The 23036-nt window shown below is 40.2% G+C and overlaps 3 protein-coding genes and 1 long non-coding RNA gene across 9 annotated transcripts; 1 reads left to right on the forward strand and 3 right to left on the reverse strand.

Annotated features, from left to right (window-relative positions):
* Positions 1-1735: 1735 nt before the first annotated feature.
* On the reverse strand, positions 1736-12561 carry LOC111271212 (uncharacterized). Of its 6 annotated transcripts, none has more exons than XM_022851902.2 (11): positions 12414-12561; positions 9883-10160; positions 9445-9547; positions 8916-9106; positions 8067-8340; positions 6197-6528; positions 5296-5500; positions 4898-4953; positions 2714-2965; positions 2122-2361; positions 1736-1902 (listed from the first exon to the last, which is right to left on the reverse strand). In XM_022851902.2, exons 2-9 carry the CDS (start codon positions 10080-10082, stop codon positions 2749-2751), a joined length of 1578 nt encoding a protein of 525 aa, XP_022707637.1. In that variant the 5' UTR covers positions 10083-10160; positions 12414-12561; the 3' UTR covers positions 1736-1902; positions 2122-2361; positions 2714-2748. The 6 variants fall into 6 exon arrangements, with proteins under 6 accessions (XP_022707637.1, XP_022707643.1, XP_022707628.1 ...); XM_022851908.2 differs by lacking the exon at positions 12414-12561 and adding an exon at positions 11815-12025; XM_022851893.2 differs by lacking the exon at positions 12414-12561 and adding an exon at positions 11801-12025 and having other exon boundaries at positions 2789-2965.
* LOC111271243 (uncharacterized) lies at positions 2973-5361 on the forward strand. Its single transcript, XR_002686762.2, has 3 exons — positions 2973-3102; positions 3664-3869; positions 5272-5361. It is a non-coding gene; the product is annotated as an uncharacterized LOC111271243 (long non-coding RNA).
* An 840-nt stretch (positions 12562-13401) lies between the features above and the next one.
* On the reverse strand, positions 13402-15033 carry LOC111271250 (uncharacterized). The gene is made up of 2 exons (XM_022851932.2): positions 14471-15033; positions 13402-13996 (listed from the first exon to the last, which is right to left on the reverse strand). The coding sequence occupies exons 1-2, from the start codon at positions 14872-14874 to the stop codon at positions 13744-13746; spliced, it is 657 nt and encodes a 218-aa protein (XP_022707667.1). The 5' UTR covers positions 14875-15033; the 3' UTR covers positions 13402-13743.
* Positions 15034-18390: 3357 nt separating this feature from the next.
* Positions 18391-21648, reverse strand: LOC111271267 (uncharacterized). The gene is made up of 3 exons (XM_022851971.2): positions 21471-21648; positions 19576-19889; positions 18391-18709 (listed from the first exon to the last, which is right to left on the reverse strand). Exons 1-3 carry the CDS (start codon positions 21471-21473, stop codon positions 18508-18510), a joined length of 519 nt encoding a protein of 172 aa, XP_022707706.1. The 5' UTR covers positions 21474-21648; the 3' UTR covers positions 18391-18507.
* Positions 21649-23036: the final 1388 nt, after the last annotated feature.

Consider the following 23036-nt stretch of genomic DNA (forward strand, 5'->3'; position numbering starts at 1 on the left):
CATAGACCAATTAGGATCAGTTTCCCTATTCAATCCAGTTCACGCACTGGTCTGGAAGACGCACTAGATTTCGTTGTTAACTATAATTTGAAAAATAGCTAGCCCAAAAGCCCCTTAAAATCCAACTGCCGTTTGGCTAAGTAGATCATTAGCGATACAAAACCCTACAATAAATGTAAGGCTCTGGGATCGATAGTGACGTTTTAGCGGTCTAAGACTCGTCACGTCGTTACGCCGGCAAAGATAATAAAGCAGAGCAGCATTCCATATTTGTCTTCAAATCTAATTCGAATGTAGATATTCTACATATTGTAACCGCATGTTAAAAAAAAATTAACGCATAACATTGCCATGAACACACATTTGTGAAGTCCTGTGTACGATATAAATTTCTGTATCGAAAGAATTAAATACCCAACAGAACACTTTGTACTGCTGCCAAGCAGAATGGAAATGAAAGGTGTGTACTGCAGGAGTTATCAAACTGATTAATGAAAAGCAGAAAAGAAGCTACGTAGGCATCATCTAACACTACCAATTAGGCTATGTTCGTCAAAGTTAACCGGAGATTACTCAATGCCCCCAAAGCCACATTAGGTAAAGCCGAGGTTCAGACAATTCCGAAACATAGCTCAATTGCTTTGTACATAAACTTCGTTACCTTCTGAAATACACTCGCGTGAATATCGTTTTCAGCTATGCCCTTCTTCTTGTCCAAATAAGGCTTACCGAATAATTTAACTACATTGACATAAATTAGATTATATTATTACGTTTTTAATTCTACGTCTAGAGGATCAACAGAGTCGCTGTATTCGGGAATTTTGTTTTATGGCCTACGTAAAGAAAAAGGGAAATAGGACAAAGGCACACGCAGATAGAACACCTAAGATTCTGCACACACTAATCGTTGTTTTACGCATGTTCACGTAGGTTTTTTTTATTGATACGGTTGTTTACATATGCAGTCAGGCGGGTTCATTACATATATAGATTTTAGTAAAATTACGTTAGGTAGCCTTTTACAGCTTTTGTGCTGTTAAGTCGTCGTGAGCTGTACCGCTAAGAACACGGCTAACAGAATCTAGGCTAAAGCTGATGTTAGATAATCTTTTTCGTCGAATAAATAAGGAGTGGCAACAGCATGTCAGAGACCAAAGGTCTGCGTCAGCAAAACTATTCCGATTCAGGTTATAGCTATTACCTACATCGCAGTCTGAGCGCTCCGGGTGCACGGCTACGTTGCCTAGAAACGTTGCACAGCATCCCTACCTAACTACACAAGCCTGATCGACCGTGTTTGAGCACAAACCCATTGGTGCTTGCGATAATTCCTCCAGGTATTTGTGCGGCATAATACCAAATGTATTTTTCAGACAGACGAAAACAGACCGAAGTCGTGCCTTAAACTAAATTAAAAAGCTCCGACAGAACATGTTCGACAGCGTTTTACATACGATTCAATGTCAGATTCGTATCTTGCCCTGCAATGTTCCAGCACTGTGCTTTTGAAATAGCTTTTATGATTGTTAGATGCTAACTAACCCTCCATATTCAGATGAAATTTTGTGCCAATGAACTTAGCCTAATCCAGAACTGCTACAGCCGACGCAATATACGACTGATTTACTACCCTCCACAACATCAATCGTAGGGTGGGAAGATTTATGAGAAATACTAATAATAACTGCCGAGTCGAGATGCCACTTGAAAATTACAAAAGAGAAGGCTATAGTGAACATTTTGAAACAACCTTATTTATTTTTCATTTACTTTTCGTATCTAAGACAGTGCGACAAAACGTCGTGAAATTTTGTCCTTCTTTGCACAATTTTGTCGATTTCCGCGTGGGTGGCAGAACTGTAGGCGATTCTGAATGCGGCGGATACTTGTCAACTGAAACTAGTTCGACAGATTTAGAACGACAATCCAAAGAATCGGAAGAATTAGGTCTCCAGCGAATTGGATTAGGTATTGTATTGAAGTATTTAGTTACGTGATGGTTAAGAGTTCCAACAGTACGGGTACGTTCGATAAAAGCTACATGTAGAACTAGGTTTCTCTTTTCAATGGGTGAATACACTGGACACAACCAGATCGCTTAATAACGCATGAACTCACCACTGTTGGCGTTTAACAAGCGCCTCATGACACGGTCTACTGTTTCTGACCTGAGATTTTCCGTTATCGACGATGCTTTCTAGCGCTGTGACACGGTGAATAGTAAACTGCGACAAATGGAACGTATCCGCGACGGACGTATATCAGAGTTTTTTTTCTTTCTTTCACTGTCCGAGTGCCAGATGACTCGTCGGTAGGTCTTTGGTTTAATTTCAGGATTATTAAGACAGCAAGCATTTTCTGAAACATATTTACCGTTAATGCTGAAAGGTCTGCGCGAATTATAGAGAACGAGGCCGGATTGTTTTTTCGGATTTCCTCAAACGACTAATTCTAAATAGCGATTCTAGTTCTCTGTAGTTATTTAATTGTTTTAGCTTTTCCCGCCGTCTAATCCGTGAATTGTTCACACAATTTCAGCAATTTATTCTCTGCTATTATTACCTACATTTAGCTACACCCCAAAGATGAACATAACTAAATACGATGACGATTGGTCGACAGATTATTGATACGCATCAAAAGGTGACAGTAAGAAGCCTAATCTTATCTACAGCTGTTTTTATAGTCTGATTCCTTCTTTCGAAGTTACCTTTGTACCTTGTAGGGAATTAGGGTTATTCCTTGTTATCCTCCAGTTTTTAAAACGCCGAGTCGGTCAACAAACCTTGCATTTTGAGTCTTTGAAGAAACAGCGCGATACCAACGAAGTCTACCAGGTGGCTTAAAGTCTGTCGGTAAATCCTGAGCCTTTAGAAGGCTGCTATCAACACTAGCACGGAGGCGTATGGCACTTAGCAAATGGACCTGAGCGTTCCCTTTAGTATGCTGTAACACCATGATTCTGGGCATCGTCAATGCAGCCGCATCACAATGAAACGGACAGAATATCAGATACACTCGGGTGCAAAAGATTACGTTGCTCCAGTATTTAGGATCTCGTATCGATTATCTTGAGAACGGTTGGTGCTATCAGAAAAGGTAGGCTGATTTTTCTGAACGTAAACACACTTCGTTGTCTTTGTCAGCTTTTTTTTTTTTTTTTTTTTAACTTCGACAGTCTAAATATTAAAATTAATTAATTCTTAATTAGGTACCTCAACGGATTAAATCGGAATGACAGACACGTTGCTTAAATGAGAGCAATTTGATTACGGACCTTTTTGGATAGGATTAACCGTTTCCAAGATATTCGCACAACGTTCGACATTCATATGAAATTTTGGGTAAAACTAACTAATTTTGTCGAGAAAAGGCCACGGAAAAGTAAAAATCTAGCTTTCTATTAAAGCGTTTCCCTTCTAGGGAGACCAAACGATTATTAGATCTAGCTTCTTACGCCGACAGGTATGTGCAGATATTCTGGATAAGTCATCCTGGTAACACTAATGCTCTAAACATAAAAGTGACCCTTGAGGTTGACGTCTACGTGAACTAGTTGTGTTCGCTAATTATAGTGAAAATAATAATGATAGCCGTCTATATTCGTAGGGTATTAGCAAAAGGGCCTGCCTAAGATTAGTTCTTCTTCTATGTTTTAAGCTGGTTCGCGAAACTTCTGACAATGACAAAAACAATGAAGTGTGAAGAAACAATGAAACTACTAGGTGTCTTGATGTTTTCCTCAAGAACCAACGCGTTTCAAGTTAATCGAGATTGGAAAGATCCAAAATAGCGGCTCCTGTCATACGCAAGAGTGGTCCGACAGTCTCCATTTTGCATTGCAAAGCTGAAGCGCTTCTACTCAGGTAAGGAAAAACTACCTGAGAAAATTGGGCTTTTCAATATAAGACAGGGTTTTGGAATGTGTTCGGTCCAACGGATTCGCACGATTTGTGCGGCAGTTGAATTTTAAATTTAAACGCCACCATCGTCGCGGTAGAATCAATGGTCACCTAGCAAAACACCGCATTTGATACTGCCTTGAAAGTACGGCACCCGCGTTGAGTACAGTCTTTTGAATAGTTGTTCCAGTTGGTGATTTTTGCACAGTGGTTCCAGCTTACTTTCTATTTTACCACGTTGTCATGGAGCATGTCCAAGTGTTCCTAAAAAGCTCTATGCAAATAGTGGACATGCACATATGGATTATAAGACAAACCTTTGACTCGCGTATATAGGAGGTTGGTGGCAGTCATCCCTTTCTGGTAAGCCACACCTAGTACCCTAATTCACGCGCATTAAGGATCGCATCTAGCTAAAGCAAACGATGCTCGCAAACATCGTCACCTACTATATTCTGGTAACGTTAGCATGGCTGGTAGTAGGAACGGAAATATTCGAAAATAGGCAAGTTATACCTTGCAAACAACCAATAATCTTGTGGTTAATGAATTGATGAAACCCCCACACACAGAAAGACATCGAGCCGAGTCGCGACTGTTGTTGCTGAAATCTTTTACGGAAATCCATTTCCATGACGCATGTCAACGTAATTTTGTAACTTCTACTGAGGGCCCAGATCAATTGTTTTGGTCATTAGTTTGAATAGGCAAAATCCACTGACTTAGGCAATGTACGATATTTCGATTTAGACCAACTGTACCACACGCCACTAATTGTTCATAGATAAGTGCTATTAACAATGACTAGTAAGTACAAATACTAATTTAATACTTAGTTATCTAATCTCGGTATTGGTGATGGAGTGGCAGATGAATGAAACTGGAAGATGGAACTAGCGGAAGTAACACAGCCGACAAGAATTGAAAGCCACACCCATATTCCCATGTATTCTAAATTTTAGGTTATTTTATAGAATATCAATTCAACGTACCCTTGTGCTGCGCTTCCTTTGGGATCACGAGTAGGGTGATCTGGGTCGTTTGCGTACTGGAATGAAAATAAATGCAAGTGCTCAAAAACGGGAGATCTTTTTGAATTTACCTTTAGGGTTACGGTTGGGTGCAAACAAGCACGTATTTCATACAGATTCAACGACTTCAGGCTGGACGGATAGCTTAAATCGACGATTTGTAGCAACCCATTCTCAAAATAACGCTTCACAATATAGAACCCAGGTCTACCAACGTAACAATGCCACCCAGCTGTAATGAAAAGCTAAGCGCTTGCGCGTTCTAGTTTACATCCCTATAGCACTGTGCTAAATGATCTTCGTACGTGTACGTATTTGCAATTTGCATTATGAAGATAATAGATCGAGTAAATACGCACATCACTGAGAGGAGCCCTAGCGTTGCGCCGTCGCTCAGCCTCGTCATCAACCTGTGTGAAGTCTGTAAGGCTGTCAGGAATGAGAATCTCGCTCGATTCAACATCTTCCCCATCTGGCGGTCCTCTCAACACCTTGGCCGTCGGCAGTCGAGCTAGCGTTTTAGTCTCATTGAATTCATCCCAATGACGTTCATCGTGGGACCGCCTTAAAACCAAATAAGATAACCATTACAGTTATTATTGTTTATGTTTACTAATTTGAACGAGCCTAAACCCAGACATTTCTAAGGTACAAACACATGACTAAAGTAAACCATCATTCAAATAATAAATTAAATATAAATAATTATATAAAAAATAATAATATAAAAAAATTAAATATATAAATAAATTGAAATAAAAATAATAAATTAAAAATAAAAATAAATAAATAAAAATTGAATGATGGTTCACCATCATTCAAATAAGGTGTTTAAGCCACCATATTGCTTGCCCCTGTAGCCACAGAGATCACTACGGCTGGGTAACAAACGTTGTCTCGCTAACTTTTTGTGAAAATGTAACGTGTGAATCCTGCTTAGAATAGCAGGCCTCACTCCTAGGTATTTGCCTGCTTAGTGCGGGAATTTAGCCAGCATATTGAATTATAGTTTTGATTAGATTCACATCTTCCTTTGTCCTTGTTCGAAACACTATTAACTCTTGGTAAGACCTGACGAATGTTTTTCGTTCTACGTTCAGAACCGTCGTTCTATACTGAAATGAGTTAAACACACGATTATGGTGGTATTTACATTAGCCGTCTATGAAAGCCCTGTTCCACTTTACTGTGGATGCTTTGTTTAGCAATCAATAATATAGTATCACCACTTAACAGATTCGTCAAAAGCTTTACACTTACGGTTTCTCTCGCTTTATTGTCTTCTGCGCTACTTTCTCTACTTTCATTTGAAGTTCGGTTTGTTGTTTAGCAATTTGTGCTATAATCTCTCGATTTACTTCTGCGGCCTTCATTTGCCCCTTAACTTCTACTACTGCCTGAATAGGAGGTTGGTCATTTATGTTATATGCGGGCAAAGGAGCAACTGGTTGAACGGGCGGCTCTCGAAGGGCATAGCCCTGGAAGCCGACCCCAGCTGGCGATGGCGGAGGCGATGGCGCCGGCGGCGGCGGCTGTGGCTGTGGAGTGGACCCCGCTGGTGGAGTGGCGCTTAATAGAGCTATGGAATCTCTCTGTAACCATTGAAACATGTCGCAAATGTAAGAACAACGATTCGGGTAGGATAGCCGTATTCTACTATTGTGTTTGTTGTTCTGCTGTCATCATTCTAAGAAACAATAGGAATAGTGGTACCTTGTTATAGATTAGTCTCCCCCTTGTGCTATATTTCCTGCTTCTCTTCGTAGTTCTCTTTATTGCTGCACATGTAATCTACGATGTGTTAGTGCTTCAGGTTCTTCCTGTCCTGCCAGACCAAATATATACATATATATAGCGGAACATCTCTTGCTGGCATTTAGCTCTCGTCGTAGGTATTTTCGTGGGTATGCGGGTAGCTATTTGAGGTGCAGAATGTAACTTGCCACGGTGAAACATCGTTGAATCAATCAAAAAAATGTGCCTCATCTTTTTGGCTTACGGCCTGATCTAGGTTTGAAGTCGCACATTAGGCCTGAACAACGCACCGCAGTTGGTTCGGCTTGCTGTCACACGAAAGTCAGTTTTGCGACAAACAGGTCAAAGTTTATGCTGTTTAGTAAGATTCATCAAATATTTGGTAATGGCTATATAGCCATGGTCCATTTTCTAGGCCAATATATTCATTGTTTAACAGAGCACGAAGGGAGTGTTGGAGGGTCTGTGTTGTGTATCGCTTGACCGAGATTTCTCACATAATCTAACATAATTACGCGACAGGTTTATAGAAACAGAGATGGCCCTTGCATACGAGCCTGACATTTTGTCGGCAGATGTTATTCTTTCTAGAGAAAGTGATCTGATCGAAACAATGTTCTGGAAGATTTTGTTCAATGACTGGATGGTCGATTTTAGCATTTATAGCTTTCGACGAGTGAGTTCAGTTTTAAAGTAGGAGATTTTGTGGATGAAAACCAAGTAGTCCAGAAGCAATCACGGCAGGTTGGAAAACTCTAAACGCTTGCAATTGACACTGATAAATTTACACAGCTGATCTAATGTTAACAAACAATCTAACAAGCCTATGTAAACATAAGAGAAATGTATTACTTCCGATTGGCGAGTACGGTTACGGTATGCGTCTTCTTGGCTCATAATCCGGGTTAACTAAAATGGCATTTTGTTCTCCATTTTAATTGACAGTTGGCTACAACAAAAGTATAAGCTTAGGCTTCGGCTGAGCCGATGCGTTTCCGTCTATACATTCCCACGACCACTTTGAGATGCCGGAGGAGTTCGCTCGTAATTTGTTCGTAACTATTAGTTACGAGAATAGCAGCAAAGTTGACGGCTAGTTGCTAAGTTATTAATTAGTTGCTAAGCGTCCAAGTTACAAACATTGGCCATCCATAAAGTACGAACCGAATTTGAACAGAATAATTCAATGCGTTATAAAGTGAACTTTATGCACTTTATAATTTCTACTAAAATTCCTCGATTACTTAATCGAGTTTTTAAATCAAAATAAATGTAAATACTCTTGTTGTCAAGTGGCCACAAAACACGCATCCTTCAAAATAGAGTGTGTAACAAAGCGCGTTAATAAACAATAACAAGTAAAGCTCTCGCTTACCTGACGTCTCAAAATCTCTTCTTTAAGTTTGGCAATTTCATCAACCAGCCGCTGAAGCTGTGCTTCCGAAGCTGTGCCCCGTGGGTTCTTCGTTATGTTCTGACGAACAGGTGGAACCTTTGTACTGCGCGGGACATCGTCCCGATGTACTGCCGGCCGATGTATTGCGATCGGCACGTTTGTATATTTAGCTGGAGGGGGTGAATCTTTTTGTACGTTTTCGTGCCACATCTCTTCATGCGCCGATTCTTCAGAGTCCTCCTCAGGTATTTGTCTACAGCAGTGGCGGCGAAATAACTGCACATGTTAATTATAAGTTTTAACGTCTCACAACACGGTACAACTAGTCTGAAATCGTTGTGAGAATGTTGAAAAAACCTTGAAGTCAAACGAGACCCAGTTCAACTATTCGTTCTAATGAGCTGGACCCTCGATGCAATAGCGAAGCCGTGCTTTAGTAGGAAGGATAGCCAGGAAGTGAAAAATACTCCCGTCACCCAATTCAGCGTAACCCATTATAATTTTGACGGAAGAAAAAACCAAACAGGTAACGCAGCTAAATAGGAATCGTTCTCACATTAAATTTATACTGCGATTTTTTTGCCTGCCATACAAATTTGTCCCATTTGTATCTTAACGGAGTTAAATACAATAGAACAATTGTAAAGACTGCACACAGAATTTCTTAAAATTATTCAATCTAAATGAATATTATAATACAGATAACGATCAGGACAGATAATTAGTAGTAACAAAGTAATCTTTCTAATAGAAAGAGTCCGACGCCTAAACCAAAGAGATATGCGGTAACCAACTACCTAATATAATTAAAACGAAAAAAAAACGCACGCTTCTGCAACAGTCTCGATTGCTCCGTTTACCGTTGTTGCCACTATTGACCTGTCGGTCAATTTGTCTGATTCTTGTTTGACCTCGTTCTTTTCTCTCTTATATGCCATTTGTGTTTCGCGTACAAACATCGATGTTTCGGACTCTGTTTCGGATGCCACAAGCTCTTCTCGACGCAATTTCTGCGATGCCTACAAAAAAAAACCATTCTAGGAAATTGTCCTTTCATTCTCTGCAGACGCAACTGCCAAGCGCGGAAATTAGCAACGGCCAATAGCAAACGGTTTAACAGACAGAACGATCTCCGTGACGGTGAAGTGACGATATACCAGTAAACGGGGGAGTTCTAATACCGAAACCGGCCGTAAACACACGGTGCGGTTCCGGTTCGTGCTGGAAGGGACCAGCTACAGCGATGGAAACATTTTTTCATAAAGCGATAAATGTCGTCATTTGATATATGGTAATTGTCTTTAAACAAATGTACGTATTGTACGGGGGAGGACAAATCGCGCAGCAATACACGTACCGGTTTGCGTTTTTGTCCAAATTGAAATTTTGACCTTCTGAACCGAAGGTTATCTTGCCATGCGTCACTGAAGCCTTCAGTAGAAGTCACCTCGGATGTATCGCTTTATTGTAATGCAGCAATGAAATCTATTTAGTTAATGTTAACGTATGTAGCAATATGGCGCACCTTATATCTGGGACGCGCAGTCACTCGCACCTAGACAATATAGAGAGAAAGTCTAGCATACACAGTCAAAACTTACTTTTGAACAAAGCTGTTATCGGTCATAATTCTAACATGTTTCCTTCCACCTGATTATATCCGTATAGTATCATGCTAGGTATACAAATGCACAAATAACAACTATTTTACTTTTTCGAAGAAACGTTATAACAGCATAGAGCGATTAAATATGCTAAAAAATTAGTACATAATTATGAAAACAACGACACCTACGAAGGGATGGGCACTTCCGAAAGTTTTGTTTCCGGTGTAGCCGACAACAGTGGGTTTGACAACACGGTCGCAACGGATGCTTTCATTGACGCGGGCCTCGAGTCTGTTGTTGACATCGGAGTTTCAACAACAGTTGTTGTGGGCGTCGTTAAGGACTCCGCAGACCCACTTGCCGACGGGGGTATGGCTGTCACTGTCATAGCTATCTGATCCTCTGAGGATGATGAAGTTGCGTCATCTGCTGCCGCGACCTCTTCACCCGCCGAGTCGCGAGCATCCTGAAAAAATAAAATAAGGTTAGAGTGAACAAAATCGGATAGATTAAGTAGCCGGCCAGAGCTAAAGCTATCAACGTGTATATGCTCGTGCCTTCTCATGGAAGCAGGAACGAAGGGTCCGAAAGACTACGCTGTTAGTGTACAATAGCGTTGATTTGTATAGATAATTTAGCATTCGTATATACAATATATCGATTTTACAATCATGTTCTTCCTTTAAAAAAAAATGATAAAAAGGAATCGCGTTGTACTTCGGTCATTTTTTAGCTGGCCATTAAGTGTCGAATGACATACATACATACATACATACGCAATCAGCAATGGTCCTTGCGAAAAGCGTCACACAATACTATCAACCTTTGCTACGCTTTGACAGACGTTTGGGCTTTCGAATCACGAAAGCGCCGGATTGGAGTGAGGATGGCTACCTTGCAAAACACAGGTTACGCGTTGCGTAACTGTTTCTAATTGGTATTTTGATCTTACTCTTCGGTATGAACGAGCCTAGTATCTAACCATACACAGAGAATAATGATTACATGAAACTATTTTCGTGCAATTCATTGCCCCATAAACTTTTAACCTATCCAGAAAAAAAACAAAGGACTGACGCCTAAACGCGTCGAAGTTTTGTTTCCGAAAAAGCAATAAACTTTCCTGTATTGCAGAAAAAAAGAGCCTGAATTACGCATAAGCGTTAAGCTATTATTTGTACGCGTGGATCGTGTAACCGTTTGAGACACGATACCGAACAAACAGAATTGTGTGTCTTGTCTTTCGGTATTGTACAAAAGATGTGGGAGAATCGTGACCTACGCAGGCAAACAGATTCATCGAACAAGTTTTAAATGACGAAGTAAAATGTCACGAAGAAGTGCTCTTAGAGTGAACCACTGATTTTCCTATAACTAGTACGTCTGCACAGTTGTTCATACGCCTTGCTGTATTTCAATCCATTCTCTAGAATGAAGTCAGAAATCTCGATGTAACAGTATACAAAGTTCGTTTACGAAGATGTTTTTCCATAACCCGCTTGCTGACCTATAGACATCTCTATTTACTAGAGTACCTGCTCTGGGAAGCTATGTCGTACTGTTCGTGTATAGAGTTTTCCCACCTAGGTTGTAGAGAAACGACAGTACACTACACTACTATCGAGAGTATAAGTCAGATTCGGCCTCCATGAATGCACACTACCAATTGTCGACCTACGTCCAGGTTCATGTAACTGTTTGGCCTACTTCGTCAACCGTAGGGCCTTCTTGCCTTCCGACATTGAATTGATAGATAGATAGGCAGCAATCGGAGCACCTCTTCAATGAAAATATTTGCATCTAGTTTATTTGGGACCTGTGTCACGCAGCTCTTTGTTTACAATCAACCCATGCTTTCGTATATTGTTTAAGAAGTAGTTATGTAGCTGATCCAATTTTTATTACTAAAATTTTATCTCTAGTCAACTACAGACGTCACTAGTCAACTGGTTTTGTCCTCGCAGACGAGGAAGCAACATAAAAACTATATGATGCCCCAGACAAAACTATCGTTTGTAGATGTTAATCAGCAAAACCTGTTACGCTACATACATCAACAGCTTCTTCCATACTTAAGTGGAATAAATACTTCGTACGGTCCCGTACCATTGCAACAGTACCTGTTGTAGATCCGTAGGTGCTTGCTCAGTGTTTCGATCGTTTTAACCGGGCAACAATATTTACGTGGGAACCACAGTTTGTGAACGAAGCGTCACAGATATGTTTTTTTTTCTCGCTATATTAAGTAACTCACAATTACATCGCATTCAATCATTTCGTATTTGTCGCCATTATCCGGGAATCTTCGTTATTCGCCCAAGTAAAGAGACAATACAATCTTTCCCAAACAAACAGGTCTATATTGCGAGCGTGTACAAGCGAAGAAGCGCATATTCCGATGATGGCGTTTAGAATTAATAGAAGTACGAGTTGAGCGCAAGTCAGCCCGACGATTTTACTCAACTAACCAACGACTGAGCTATTGTGATGTCATTCAGCCAGCATCGCGTCTATGGATTAGGGAGATTTGGTCATCTTTCTTGTTGGTACGAGCTGTTCTGTTAGCTGGAAGCTCACGCAAGGACAAACGGTCGTCTCACCGTCGACACGTTTGGGATGAACTAAAAGCGTATCTGAACAAACGAAGTAAAATATTGATCGTTGCAAACGGTCTGTAGGTATAAGTATATACGTAAAGAATTGATTACTGATCGCTTACCGACTCAACCCGGACGACGGATAGGCGCTTGTTGGAGAAAGATAACCAACCAGATGCTAGTATTAAGCGCAGCTGATATTCAGAAGACGTTCTGGATAGTGAAGCCTATCGAATAGTAAATATTATCTTGGCGGGCTTCGGTATGTTGCTGAATGAACGTACATAGAGGGGACGTTGCTCATATAGAGTCCTGCGGTAGTTGCAACAATGAAAAAACCATTTATAAAGCTATCTCTGCGTTCTCTAGTGGCGTGGAAACTTCTAAACCTAATTAACTAAATGACTTAATTTACACAGGACGGACAATTTTTGCCCCCAATACATTTGTTTACGTATAATATTGTGGCGTGTAATTAATTGATCAATCACCCTACCGTGCGGCGGAATGTATCGCTTTTTTCTAGTAACTTATTGTTAACTAACGCCCAGTGTTTGGCAGAGTAAAACATAAGCTTCCTTTGATATTGAGTTTTAACTAGAAAATATTGTTTTTAATTACTACGGTGACCAGGCTATGTGGTGTACAGGTAATACGCTACGTTTCTCTTACGACAACGATCGAACGGGATTGTGACGATGATTTTTGTCGTTAATACCATCAGGTCCGACCAACAAACCGCCACAAATATAAAAGCATGCCTTAGCGATTTGAAGGACTACGAGCCCTTACTGCTATTCGACGTTAATTGTTTCGCTATTTTTTGTAGAAGACAGCGTGTTTATAGTTGAGATAAAATCACCGTTTATCCGTAGTAGAACAAAAACTATGAATTGCTGCATTTTTCTGTACTCTATGTATTGTTCGAATTTGATAAAACAACTCTGTTACTGCACCATACACTATCCTTATTATAGCTGCTCTAGCTGTTCAATGAGGCCTGTCAGTGGCAAGTTTTTCGGGTTAAGTTTTCTGCACTTGTTGCCCAGCAATCGTTAACTAGGCAAATTGTCAAATCAGAGTATATATGTATAAAACATTCAAACGACATTTTGAAAGAGTTTATTTAGTTTATTGACCGGCTGTCTCATATAACTTATAGAAAAATAATAGGCTAATATCGATCGAAATGATACGCTTTGAAACAGAACTGCTTCGACGCAGGATTGTTCGAGCCGTACTTCACGGATTCGAAAGTTGTTTTCGCTATTTGGGTATTCATTTTGATGCCATCAGCTTCCGGTAAGGCGCTGAACTAAAATTCATCGAAGGCAGCAGCAAGTGAAGACTTCTTCGTGGCTGGCGTAGCACTCTGGACATGGACAAAGTAGCGGGTCCCCGCCGAACGAAAGCTCCCACTCTGTAGTGGGACTTCCTGTATAAACATTTGCCTTAGATTGCTAGGTCATCGTCTTCCCGGGTGATAAAATCCGTGAGGCCTTCGGGAATTAAAATTTCACTCGACAGATCGAAATCGTCGAGGCGCTTCATAAATTCCTTCGTTATACCACAAATCTCTTCGACTTCAGGTAGGTAGTTCGATTGGGCGCTTTCCCTGAAGTCTGCCCATTCTTCAGTATTAGACTTGGGGGCTGCCGTTGGCGTAGGAATCGCCTTAGCTGCTTGCGGTGTCTTTTCTAGAGAACTTGAAACGAGAGAGAAAAAAATACATAGACAGAGTATATATGTATAAACATACGTGCCCTCAGTTTATCTGGTACAAATATACTATTTTACATAGTGACATATATTTTGACCAAATAAACTTATTTCGTTTGGGAGTATGTAAGAGGTGTTCTGCGGAATTTATGTTTTACTACGATTAAACGAGAACTCGTGCGCATATCTTCACTACTTTTCGCTCTTCATCAACCTTAATCGAGAAGATTAGGTGTAACTTGACATGTCATTATTCCCAGACTACCTCCCTATCAGAGGGAAGTAAATAACAGAAGGGGTGTTATCCTCTGCTTTAGCCTTACAGAAATAACAAATGTCCACGGTCCTCAATACTGAAAAGGCTGCTAGGTACAAAAACCAATAAGTCTAATGACTATTGCGCTATTATAAAAATATGTAATAGTAATAGTACACAAGGCCATGCGCTGAAATAACATACGACGGTTTACTTGATGACGCTTGCTTGGCCTTTGTCCGTTCGTCGGAAGTAGTAACAGTGTTCCGTGATAAACCAGGAACTTCGACGGATGGTGCCGTTCCTGCTTCGAGTCTTAACGGTAGGCTTTCAACCGTGTTGGCGTTTACTTCCTTAGGTATTTGCACTGACCCTTGTATGGGTTGCTTTTTCACAGTAAGTTCTTTGACAGCAGTAGCAGCGTCTACTTTGTAAACCACATTGTCTGCGACTAATTTTGGTTGCACTCGAGGAAGCGTAGACAGCGCGAGACCTGTATCAGCTGCTTTGTCTGCAACGATAAGAGCAGTACCGGCGAGACTGGCGAAGAACGCACAAGTTGGACAGGTAATTGGTATCGATGGCTGATTTTGAATTATCCCGGCCATAAGAGATACTGGCAGGGCTACCGAATGGAGACGACGCGTCAGATCGATTCCAACTGGTGCTTTGAGCTTTCTTACTATCACCGCGTTGTCAATGACATTTAGCGATTTAGTTGGTGACAAGCAAATCGGGATACTTCCGCAACCTCTGTATATTATAAGACTAGCATGGTTAAGAGGGCGGACAGCGCCTAAAATCGGTGCGGGTAAACGCTAGGTTTAACCTGTATCTGTAACTAACCGTTTAGCATAGGTTGTTGTTCTCTAGGGCTGTTGTATTAAATTAAACGTCGACTGATTTAGGTAATGTTGTGGGACCTAGGGCTGCCTAGAATTCTATCTAGAGAAGGTCCCTTAAAGAACAGAGAAGTTGGCCCTAGCCGAATGTATTTTTTTCACATTAAAACTCAGGAACGATCTGGACAATGGAAAATATAGACGTCGTCGTCGGCATCATCCAAACTGGTACTTAAAGGGAATTGAGAAGGAACCTGGAGATAGCAGGTGAAGACCTGACAGAACTGTGAAACAACTTAGAAGAAGTTTGTTCTCCTTGTGACTTAATAAACATAGCCTTAAATTACAGCTATTAATTAATTTATAGGCTTTGAATGCAGTTAATCACAGGCCTTCATATTAAATCTTTTATCGGTCAATCTAGTAGATTCTCTTTAATGCCGCGTAACATGTGTGATGCCAGATCTGCCAATCGAGTTCATTTTGTTCACGACAGGTTAACTTGATTCTATCGAGACGTCTGGTTGAAGTAATGTCAGGAGGTCTATGTCTAAATTTCGTTCGGAAATACATAATGATATTTAAGATTTGTAGGTAGCGATTTTGGCGGAAACGAATCTAAACGCCGTAAGTTCCACACTCGGCGGAATAAGCTTGCCCTGGTGATGTCAGTCTACAAGGCAACAATATAACTTAACCATTCTCTCAAAGTGCTATATTCCATCGCCTAATATTATCGATAATATTCAGATATACTAACTCTTGTTTCGCTTCGAATACGTAAATCGGATGGTGTTTGTTCATACTATCTTTCAAATGGGAATAATGTAGTGAAAGCGACCAGATGTAAGATATGATATATAAGGAAAACTATTTAGTGCAACATTGCGTAAATGTACGCATATATATCATAATATTGATATTCATTAATTTCACTAAAGTTGTCGTAACAAATAGGTTTGATTACCAGTTCCTATAACATTGATAAGGTGTATTGCATTCAGGTAGAAGCGCAGGTGAATTGTGTCCTTTTGTGCAAGGATTTTTTCGGATACTGTCACTTATTTCAGGCTCCCATTAGCATTTATCGAAGTAATAACCGAAGATAATTTGGCATGCACATTCACTTAACGTCGATATGAGCCATATTCTTACGTTTTCAGCCCTTTTTGCTTTATGATAAACTTTGTCGTTATGGATTTAGGTATAATTCTTATGCTTTCTGTGACTATTTTCTTTGTCCGAAGAGTCTATTACTGAATGAATGGTTTATACTTCAGCCAGAACATCATGTTTAATATGACCATATGTAGAAGCCCAAAGCAAATCAGCTATGTCGCGAGCAGCTTAACCCACACGTCCTTTAAAGGCACATACGCGGCCCAGAAAAATCCTACTTGTAGACAGTTGTGATTCTCGCTTCGCCAACGCTTGCCTTTATTTTACCTTCTCTAGGAACTGTGGCTGCGATCACTATTCTTCACGGCAATTACCAAGCAAAAGCTATTTGGATAGTCTGACTCCTATTAGTGGATTAAGCCTAGTCAGCTAGAAACCGAGGACTGTAAAACTAGCGATACTCCGATCTATGCTTCGTTCAACTATGCTAGTAGTCGCGCAGACTTTTTCTATTCGATTTCTCACTGTACACAACAGATGTTTGCGATAGTTAAAGTCTGTGTGTAATGGACCGACGCATTTTATCTAGATACGTCTTTTGTAAACATGTCGTGAATAGTACCAGCACTTTTCTTTACTACTTAGCTCAGTCGTCATAATACTAGGTTTAAGCACTTAGCGAAATCAGAGGAAGTAAGTTTGTGCGTTTTGGTTAGTGTATATTGTGGCACGTCCTGGAACAAAAAGAACGGCCAGAGTGAAAGTCTCCTCTCCGATATCGCTGCTTTACATTAGGGCCTATAGGGGCTTTTATAGCCTTTTATAGGGCCTATAGGGGCGAGATTATGAACATTTTCCTCCGAGAAATTGACTTGGAATCATTTTGATTAGTCGCTTTATTATTATAGTCGCGGAGCAAATTTCACCGAATATTATTACTTTCCATATGATCTTTCTTGGGGTGGGTCGTATGGGTTTTAGGAATCTTGTCAGGATCTACTGACACGTAAGTCGCCTGCGGCTGCTTTTATCGAACACGAGTTCGCTAAAAGGTTTTCCACATGGTGTCCGCTATTGCAAAATAACTATGACGAAATATTTTCATACAATATGGCACAGGTCAGATCACTATACAGGTCAGATTACAGTATAAAGGTTTCCCATGCTTGCCTAATTAAGATAGCAAAAGATAATGAGTTATTTAGGTTACTATTATTCAGTCTATAAAGTCGTGTGACATTAGCTAATAAGTAATTTCAGCTGCCGCGTAGTTTGACCACATTAGTATCTGAAGGTCTGTGATTGGAAATAGGCAAAAACCAATTGAAGCTCCCCCGGCAGTTGGAAACAACCTGTTTCTCAGAGCTTGTGGTATAATAGTATTACAGGCGCCACTGTACCCCTCGCATAGCTCATGTTGTACACATTAGCGTTTTACGAGACTGTTACGTTATCGAGATTTTCAGCTGTTTATAAGGCGTGCCGTGGGTTCCTACGTGAATATGTAGGCACGTGTTTGGCAATCATTTACAGTGGTGATATCTTGTGACATGGCACTAACTTATCCAAACGTTGTGCTGCATATTGCATCACAAATAGGTGAGTCTCAAGTTCATCAAGCCTCAAGCTATTCGAGTTTTCATTGTCAAAGTAGATTTTAGCTACGATCGATCTTAATACTTCTCATTGGTTGTTTATGCGAAAAATTAAAAATGGAGTTACTTAGCGTCCTTTAGGTTAGAACTAGCAAGAGACCTATATTATAGGTCAAGGTCGACTTTAAAAAATGCCGCATCGTTTAAATCATCGTGGTAAGGCATCGTTACAATATAAAACAAAAAATGGGAAAACATGATCTAGGCACTTTTTTCCCGGAGAATCCTAGCTTTGTATCGATTTCTCTTTGATCAATTTTCTTCAGACAACTTGTCAGTTTGTTAGAGACATCAGAAGGGATGAAAAATTATATAAACTTCAAAAATGGCGAAATATAATCTTAGGATTTTCTGTACGAAGACTCTTAATAGCATCCATTAGCGCAGCTTGAAAATTCACTGCTTCAATGAACACTGGCACCCGCCAGTACCACATTTACGCTGCAGGCCTATGAAATGTAGTATTGGTAAAAATACATCTGTTTATTTTATCGAACAAATATTAAAGGATCGACTACAGATTTCTTGTATTTTTTTTTTTATTCAAACATAAACGAAATATGTACGTTATTTTTTCAATTCAATTCAAGTGATGGGTTTTCGTTAATATTCTACACGACGAATTCTATGGGAAACGTCTGTGGTTCTGTCTGAATCCTCCTTGGAAATGTGGTCTGCGCGGCCGAGAACTCCGCCTTGTGGCTACGGCGGCTTCGGGCCCGGTAGGCGCCGATGACCGAATCGTCACGTCCGCGGGATCTTGACTTTCAGTGCCTAATTCATTAGTTACAACGTCTGCGTAAAAGCCCGAATTATCGGCATAGTACCTGTTGCGATAGAGGATAGACGACAACATTGAAAGCGCAGTACGTTCACGACGTTTGATTCTCGTATTAGATATTAGAACGAACAGACTGATTACTAGGATACGACACGTACATAAACAAATAAGTGATTTGCAGCTTTTTAATATTCTGCTGAAGACATTGCGGAGTTATGTAATTTCGGCAATCAGTGACGAAGCTTGTTCAAGGAAATTTTCAACATCTGTAGAGAAAAGCGACATGGAAAGCTTGGTCACCTTTAGTTTTTAGTCAGTTTGAGATTGTGACGTCGAGCAAATACTTAAAAAATGTTTCGATCCCGTTATTGAATACCGCATTACATGGTCTGCGTACTGGAGTACGCAGAAAATGACAGAGGGGTCCTTGTTAGCGATGCTTGTATTCAGTACTTCAAAAGCATATACGATTCCTACGATCAGCTATTCGTGACCTATGACCTATGTACTATTACTGCATGTCGTATAGTTAGTTAGAGCTTTTCATCACCTTTAACAGCTTTCAGTGCGCGGCACTAGAAATAAATCATGGATTTCATCCAACTGTAAAACTAGTAAAAAGCTAAACGCAATGACCATGATTACCTGGAAGTCAAAGCCAAGACCTTAAAGTAACTGGACGTCTGTCAAGCCAGCGGTAAGAAAACAGTGCCTTCGTCCCCCGACCGCACTATTGTATAGCTTAAGATAAGTCTTAATGTTTAGATTTAGGAACATACAAACTAGATAGTCAACTGTAACATATCTTCTTCAGATAGAAGCAACAGATATACCTGTGAAGTTATTCATTTATCGTATTCAGAGTCCTTCATGTTTGAAATTCGTACTAAATAAATAGTGGCAAATGCTCACCTGACTACCCGGGAGCGTCCATCCTCTAGTTGAATTTCATATTCACCATTGACGCGTCCATTGGTGTCTCCGTGTTGGTTGTGTGAATGTGAACCTTCGTCGTCATTGGACGCATAGGCAAAATCAAACGGCTCCAGCGAGTCGTAGTCTTTTCGAACTGGAATCGGAGAAAAATTTTCGTGCCGGCCCCTGCTACTGTCGCCTTGGAGGCGAGCTCCGAAACGGTTGAATGGGGATTGGCGACGTTGGCCCCATGTCACCCTCGTCAACATAAGGCAATACGTAGCAATAAAGACGGCGGCGAACGACGGATTCTGTGGACATGGCAATCATCCGATGCATTTTAGTATCAGCAATCCGAGACTTGATCATCGGTTCGGAATTTTCTTCACGTTTTGGACGAGGTATATATTCGTCTAAATGGCTACTTATATAATCGCAGCGTGCTTGGTTGAAACAACATTAAGCTAGCAGTGATTGATCTGAAAAATGTGATAACTTTAATTCTGGAGATGTCGTGAAATATGTTTAGCTACAGGATAACTACGCACTCAATAAGCGTTTAATTAATTGATCCTATTATATCGTAGTATACTAGATAACCTTACCAATTTTGTATCCTACGCGATTGTGAAATTTCCAGTGAGTTTTCTCTGAGCTTAAGTATCTGCTAACGAAACTAGACACGGGCTAACGTCCCTGAGGACCGTAAATGCTCTCGTCATAGCGGCTGATTTCTTGACAAGGTCAAAATGCCCGCGTACTCAGTATCATGGCAGAAAGTTCAATGCGGTAAACACATTTTCCTATAATAAAGTTTTGCTTCCAACAACATATCACGAAACGCTTCATGGCGAAAGCTCAACATAAAGCTAAAAACAGCATGTGCACTTGTGCGCAGAATGATTACATACTGTATTATATAGCAGCTTTCTTAACAATGTTTATTAAGGTAAGAACTAGGTTAATTTCATAGAAAGGATACAATTTCCCTGCTTCCCCGCCCACAAGGGCATAAAAAGGGCACTTAAAAAAATTCGTAACTATACGAACATGGATAATCATAATTAATGCGTGCATTAATTAGGGCTGATGCAGATTCTGAAGTTCGCCTTAGCGTCCTTGGACGAATATCCTGTTCTGTTTGGCTATAAGATGCAATCGCCTTTATAGTCGTGGAGCGGTACGCGTAGCGCCATGTTAGTATCATCAAACATTCTGCTTTATGTTTTTTAATGGGGCTTGCTTTAAACAACATATATGCGTTTGGTACACAAGCAAACGCCGTTATCTGCGAAGTAAAATATCCATACGATTTATGGCCTATACGGTTGACGATATACTTTCGATATATGACCATAAATGAGATAAAACAGATATTTAACATTACTGAAGGAATTAGGTAGAGTGAAACGGTTGAGATGACTATAAAGATGCGAAGTAATTCCCCCATTTCGTATCTCTCGAAAAATAATTAAAGCTTTAAACGTTATTGGAAACAATAGATAGTTTTACGTAAGTATGCAATGCATAGCACCAGAATAACGTTGCATACATCGAGCCGAGCACAATGTGGCAAACTACTCCTGGCTTCTACCGAGTCTTTTAAGTCTCAGCTTAGAAGCATTTTGGAGACGAACAGAAAAGGCGAAGCTTCAATCAATTAATGCAGGTCCCATTTGCGGACCGAGTGTGCGAGGTTAATTCTGGGATTGTCGAAACACCGTTGGCAAGAATACATGAAGCTACATTGGTACACTGCATAGAAACATATGTTTTTTCATATCCCTACAGAGGTGGGCAACGCCTTACTGCCCGTTTACCGAACATCAGCATAGTTACATATCGGTTTGTTTTGTCACGCGGCACAACATTGACACAGGCCACTAACTTACCATTTGGAAAGATAGGCTCCAATATATTAACGGACGATGACGACAACGACTGTACTAAACAGAGTAAAACTCAGAATTCCCTATACGCAATAAGCACCGTCTCACAGAGAATGAAGAGTGGAAATATAAATTGCGATAGCTGATGTATCCGTCAGTCGACAATAATGCACGGCGTTTCCTCGGACTTTTATAGATTGTTAGCGAGAGAATAGACAAGATGTCCGCTTGCCATCATCGCCAACTGCTAATGCCGTTAAGAGTTCTCCCGGACCCTGCAATGAAGATGGCGCGACCAACTAAAGATACAAGGATCAAAGAATATAACTTGCGATTCGGGTCATGAGAACTTTACAGTAGCAACAGGAAGTTCTGTATAAAAACAACAAATCACCGAAGTATCTTATTCTAGAGATATCAATCTTATTTTTGTCACAAGTAGCCGTTCACAAATTCTCACTATGAGCTCAACTGTTAATTGTATGAAATACCTGTATCCGTATTTGAGCTTGTTTCTGTTTATCTCTAATGGTTAGTATAGATGATCTATTTATGGCTGTGTATTTTTTGTCAAAAGCATTTCAAAGCTATCCTAATCGACGAAGTAATCCTAATAAGCAACAAATTCGCCACTTGAGTCACCGTAACGTTTTTCTCGCTAAGTCTGTTTGCCTTTGTTCACTATAGTGATCTATCTGTTCACAAATTGCATCCCACGGCTGCAACTTCATCCCGTATCTTTTGCCGCTTACAACGCAAATTCAATTTTACCCACTGACTCATTAATCAAATTTCTACCTCATATTTATATAGATGTATTTTATACATAAGTGAACTGTATGTTCTGTCGGTAAAGGTTGTTACTTGAGCGTACTCGTATCTTTGCTGGTCTACCTGAAATGAATAAGTCGCCAGCGGATCATCTGACGAGTGAGAACCATACGGGTGAGTATTTCAACATCGTCATGATTATAATATCATATACCCAAAGAAATTAAGCCGAAAAAAAATTCACGATTACGCCAAGTCGTTTTATCGGATTGCATTCAGCGGCTACGATTCCGATCAGTGAGATAAGGTAATCACAATCCCAGTTTTTTTCGGCTCAAGAAAACGCCCACATTTATGCCCTCAGCAACATGAAATGCTTTATTTTTATTATTATTATTATATTAAAGCAAATGTAAACATTCGGAGCATTCATTTGCTCGGTACATTCCAAATAATTAGTTCGAAAACCTTTTTTTCTACTACGGACTATCGTTTCTAGCAAAGCTTATCTACCTTATTGGATTTTTTGGACGAAGGAGATACGGACCAAAGCGATAGCCTGATTGGAAATAGCTTTATCTGCTTAGTTATTCGAATACGCCACAGCGGGAGATCGTGGACGCTCTATCATTTCTATCTATTGTGTGATCGTTATTTGTTAACGGCAGTATATCTAAATTTATTTAGATATATTGCCGTTATAGATAGGTGTATTTAGAGAAAAATCTCGCGAACGCTACTTTGTCTATGCAAAGTACATACAGATCGTATAGATAATTTGTGTGCACTACCCTATCG

This window comes from Varroa jacobsoni, unplaced genomic scaffold (genome assembly GCF_002532875.2).
Source record: "Varroa jacobsoni isolate VJ856 unplaced genomic scaffold, vjacob_1.0 scaffold_168, whole genome shotgun sequence".
Taxonomy (NCBI): domain Eukaryota; kingdom Metazoa; phylum Arthropoda; class Arachnida; order Mesostigmata; family Varroidae; genus Varroa; species Varroa jacobsoni.

Coding starts and splice junctions, on each gene's coding strand:
- LOC111271212 (XM_022851886.2), bottom strand. Junction 4,954..5,295: donor CTAGGGCTCCTCTCAGTGAT/GTGCGTATTTAC, acceptor TTTTCATTCCAG/TACGCAAACGACCCAGATCA. Junction 2,966..4,897: donor AAAGGAAGCGCAGCACAAGG/GTACGTTGAATT, acceptor GACGATGCCCAG/AATCATGGTGTTACAGCATA.
- LOC111271250 (XM_022851932.2), bottom strand. CDS start 14,874: ATGGCCGGGATAATTCAAAATCAGCCATCGATACCAATTACCTGTCCA. Junction 13,997..14,470: donor GCGTCATCAAGTAAACCGTC/GTATGTTATTTC, acceptor TCTCGTTTCAAG/TTCTCTAGAAAAGACACCGC.
- LOC111271267 (XM_022851971.2), bottom strand. Junction 18,710..19,575: donor GGACGCTCCCGGGTAGTCAG/GTGAGCATTTGC, acceptor CTATCGCAACAG/GTACTATGCCGATAATTCGG.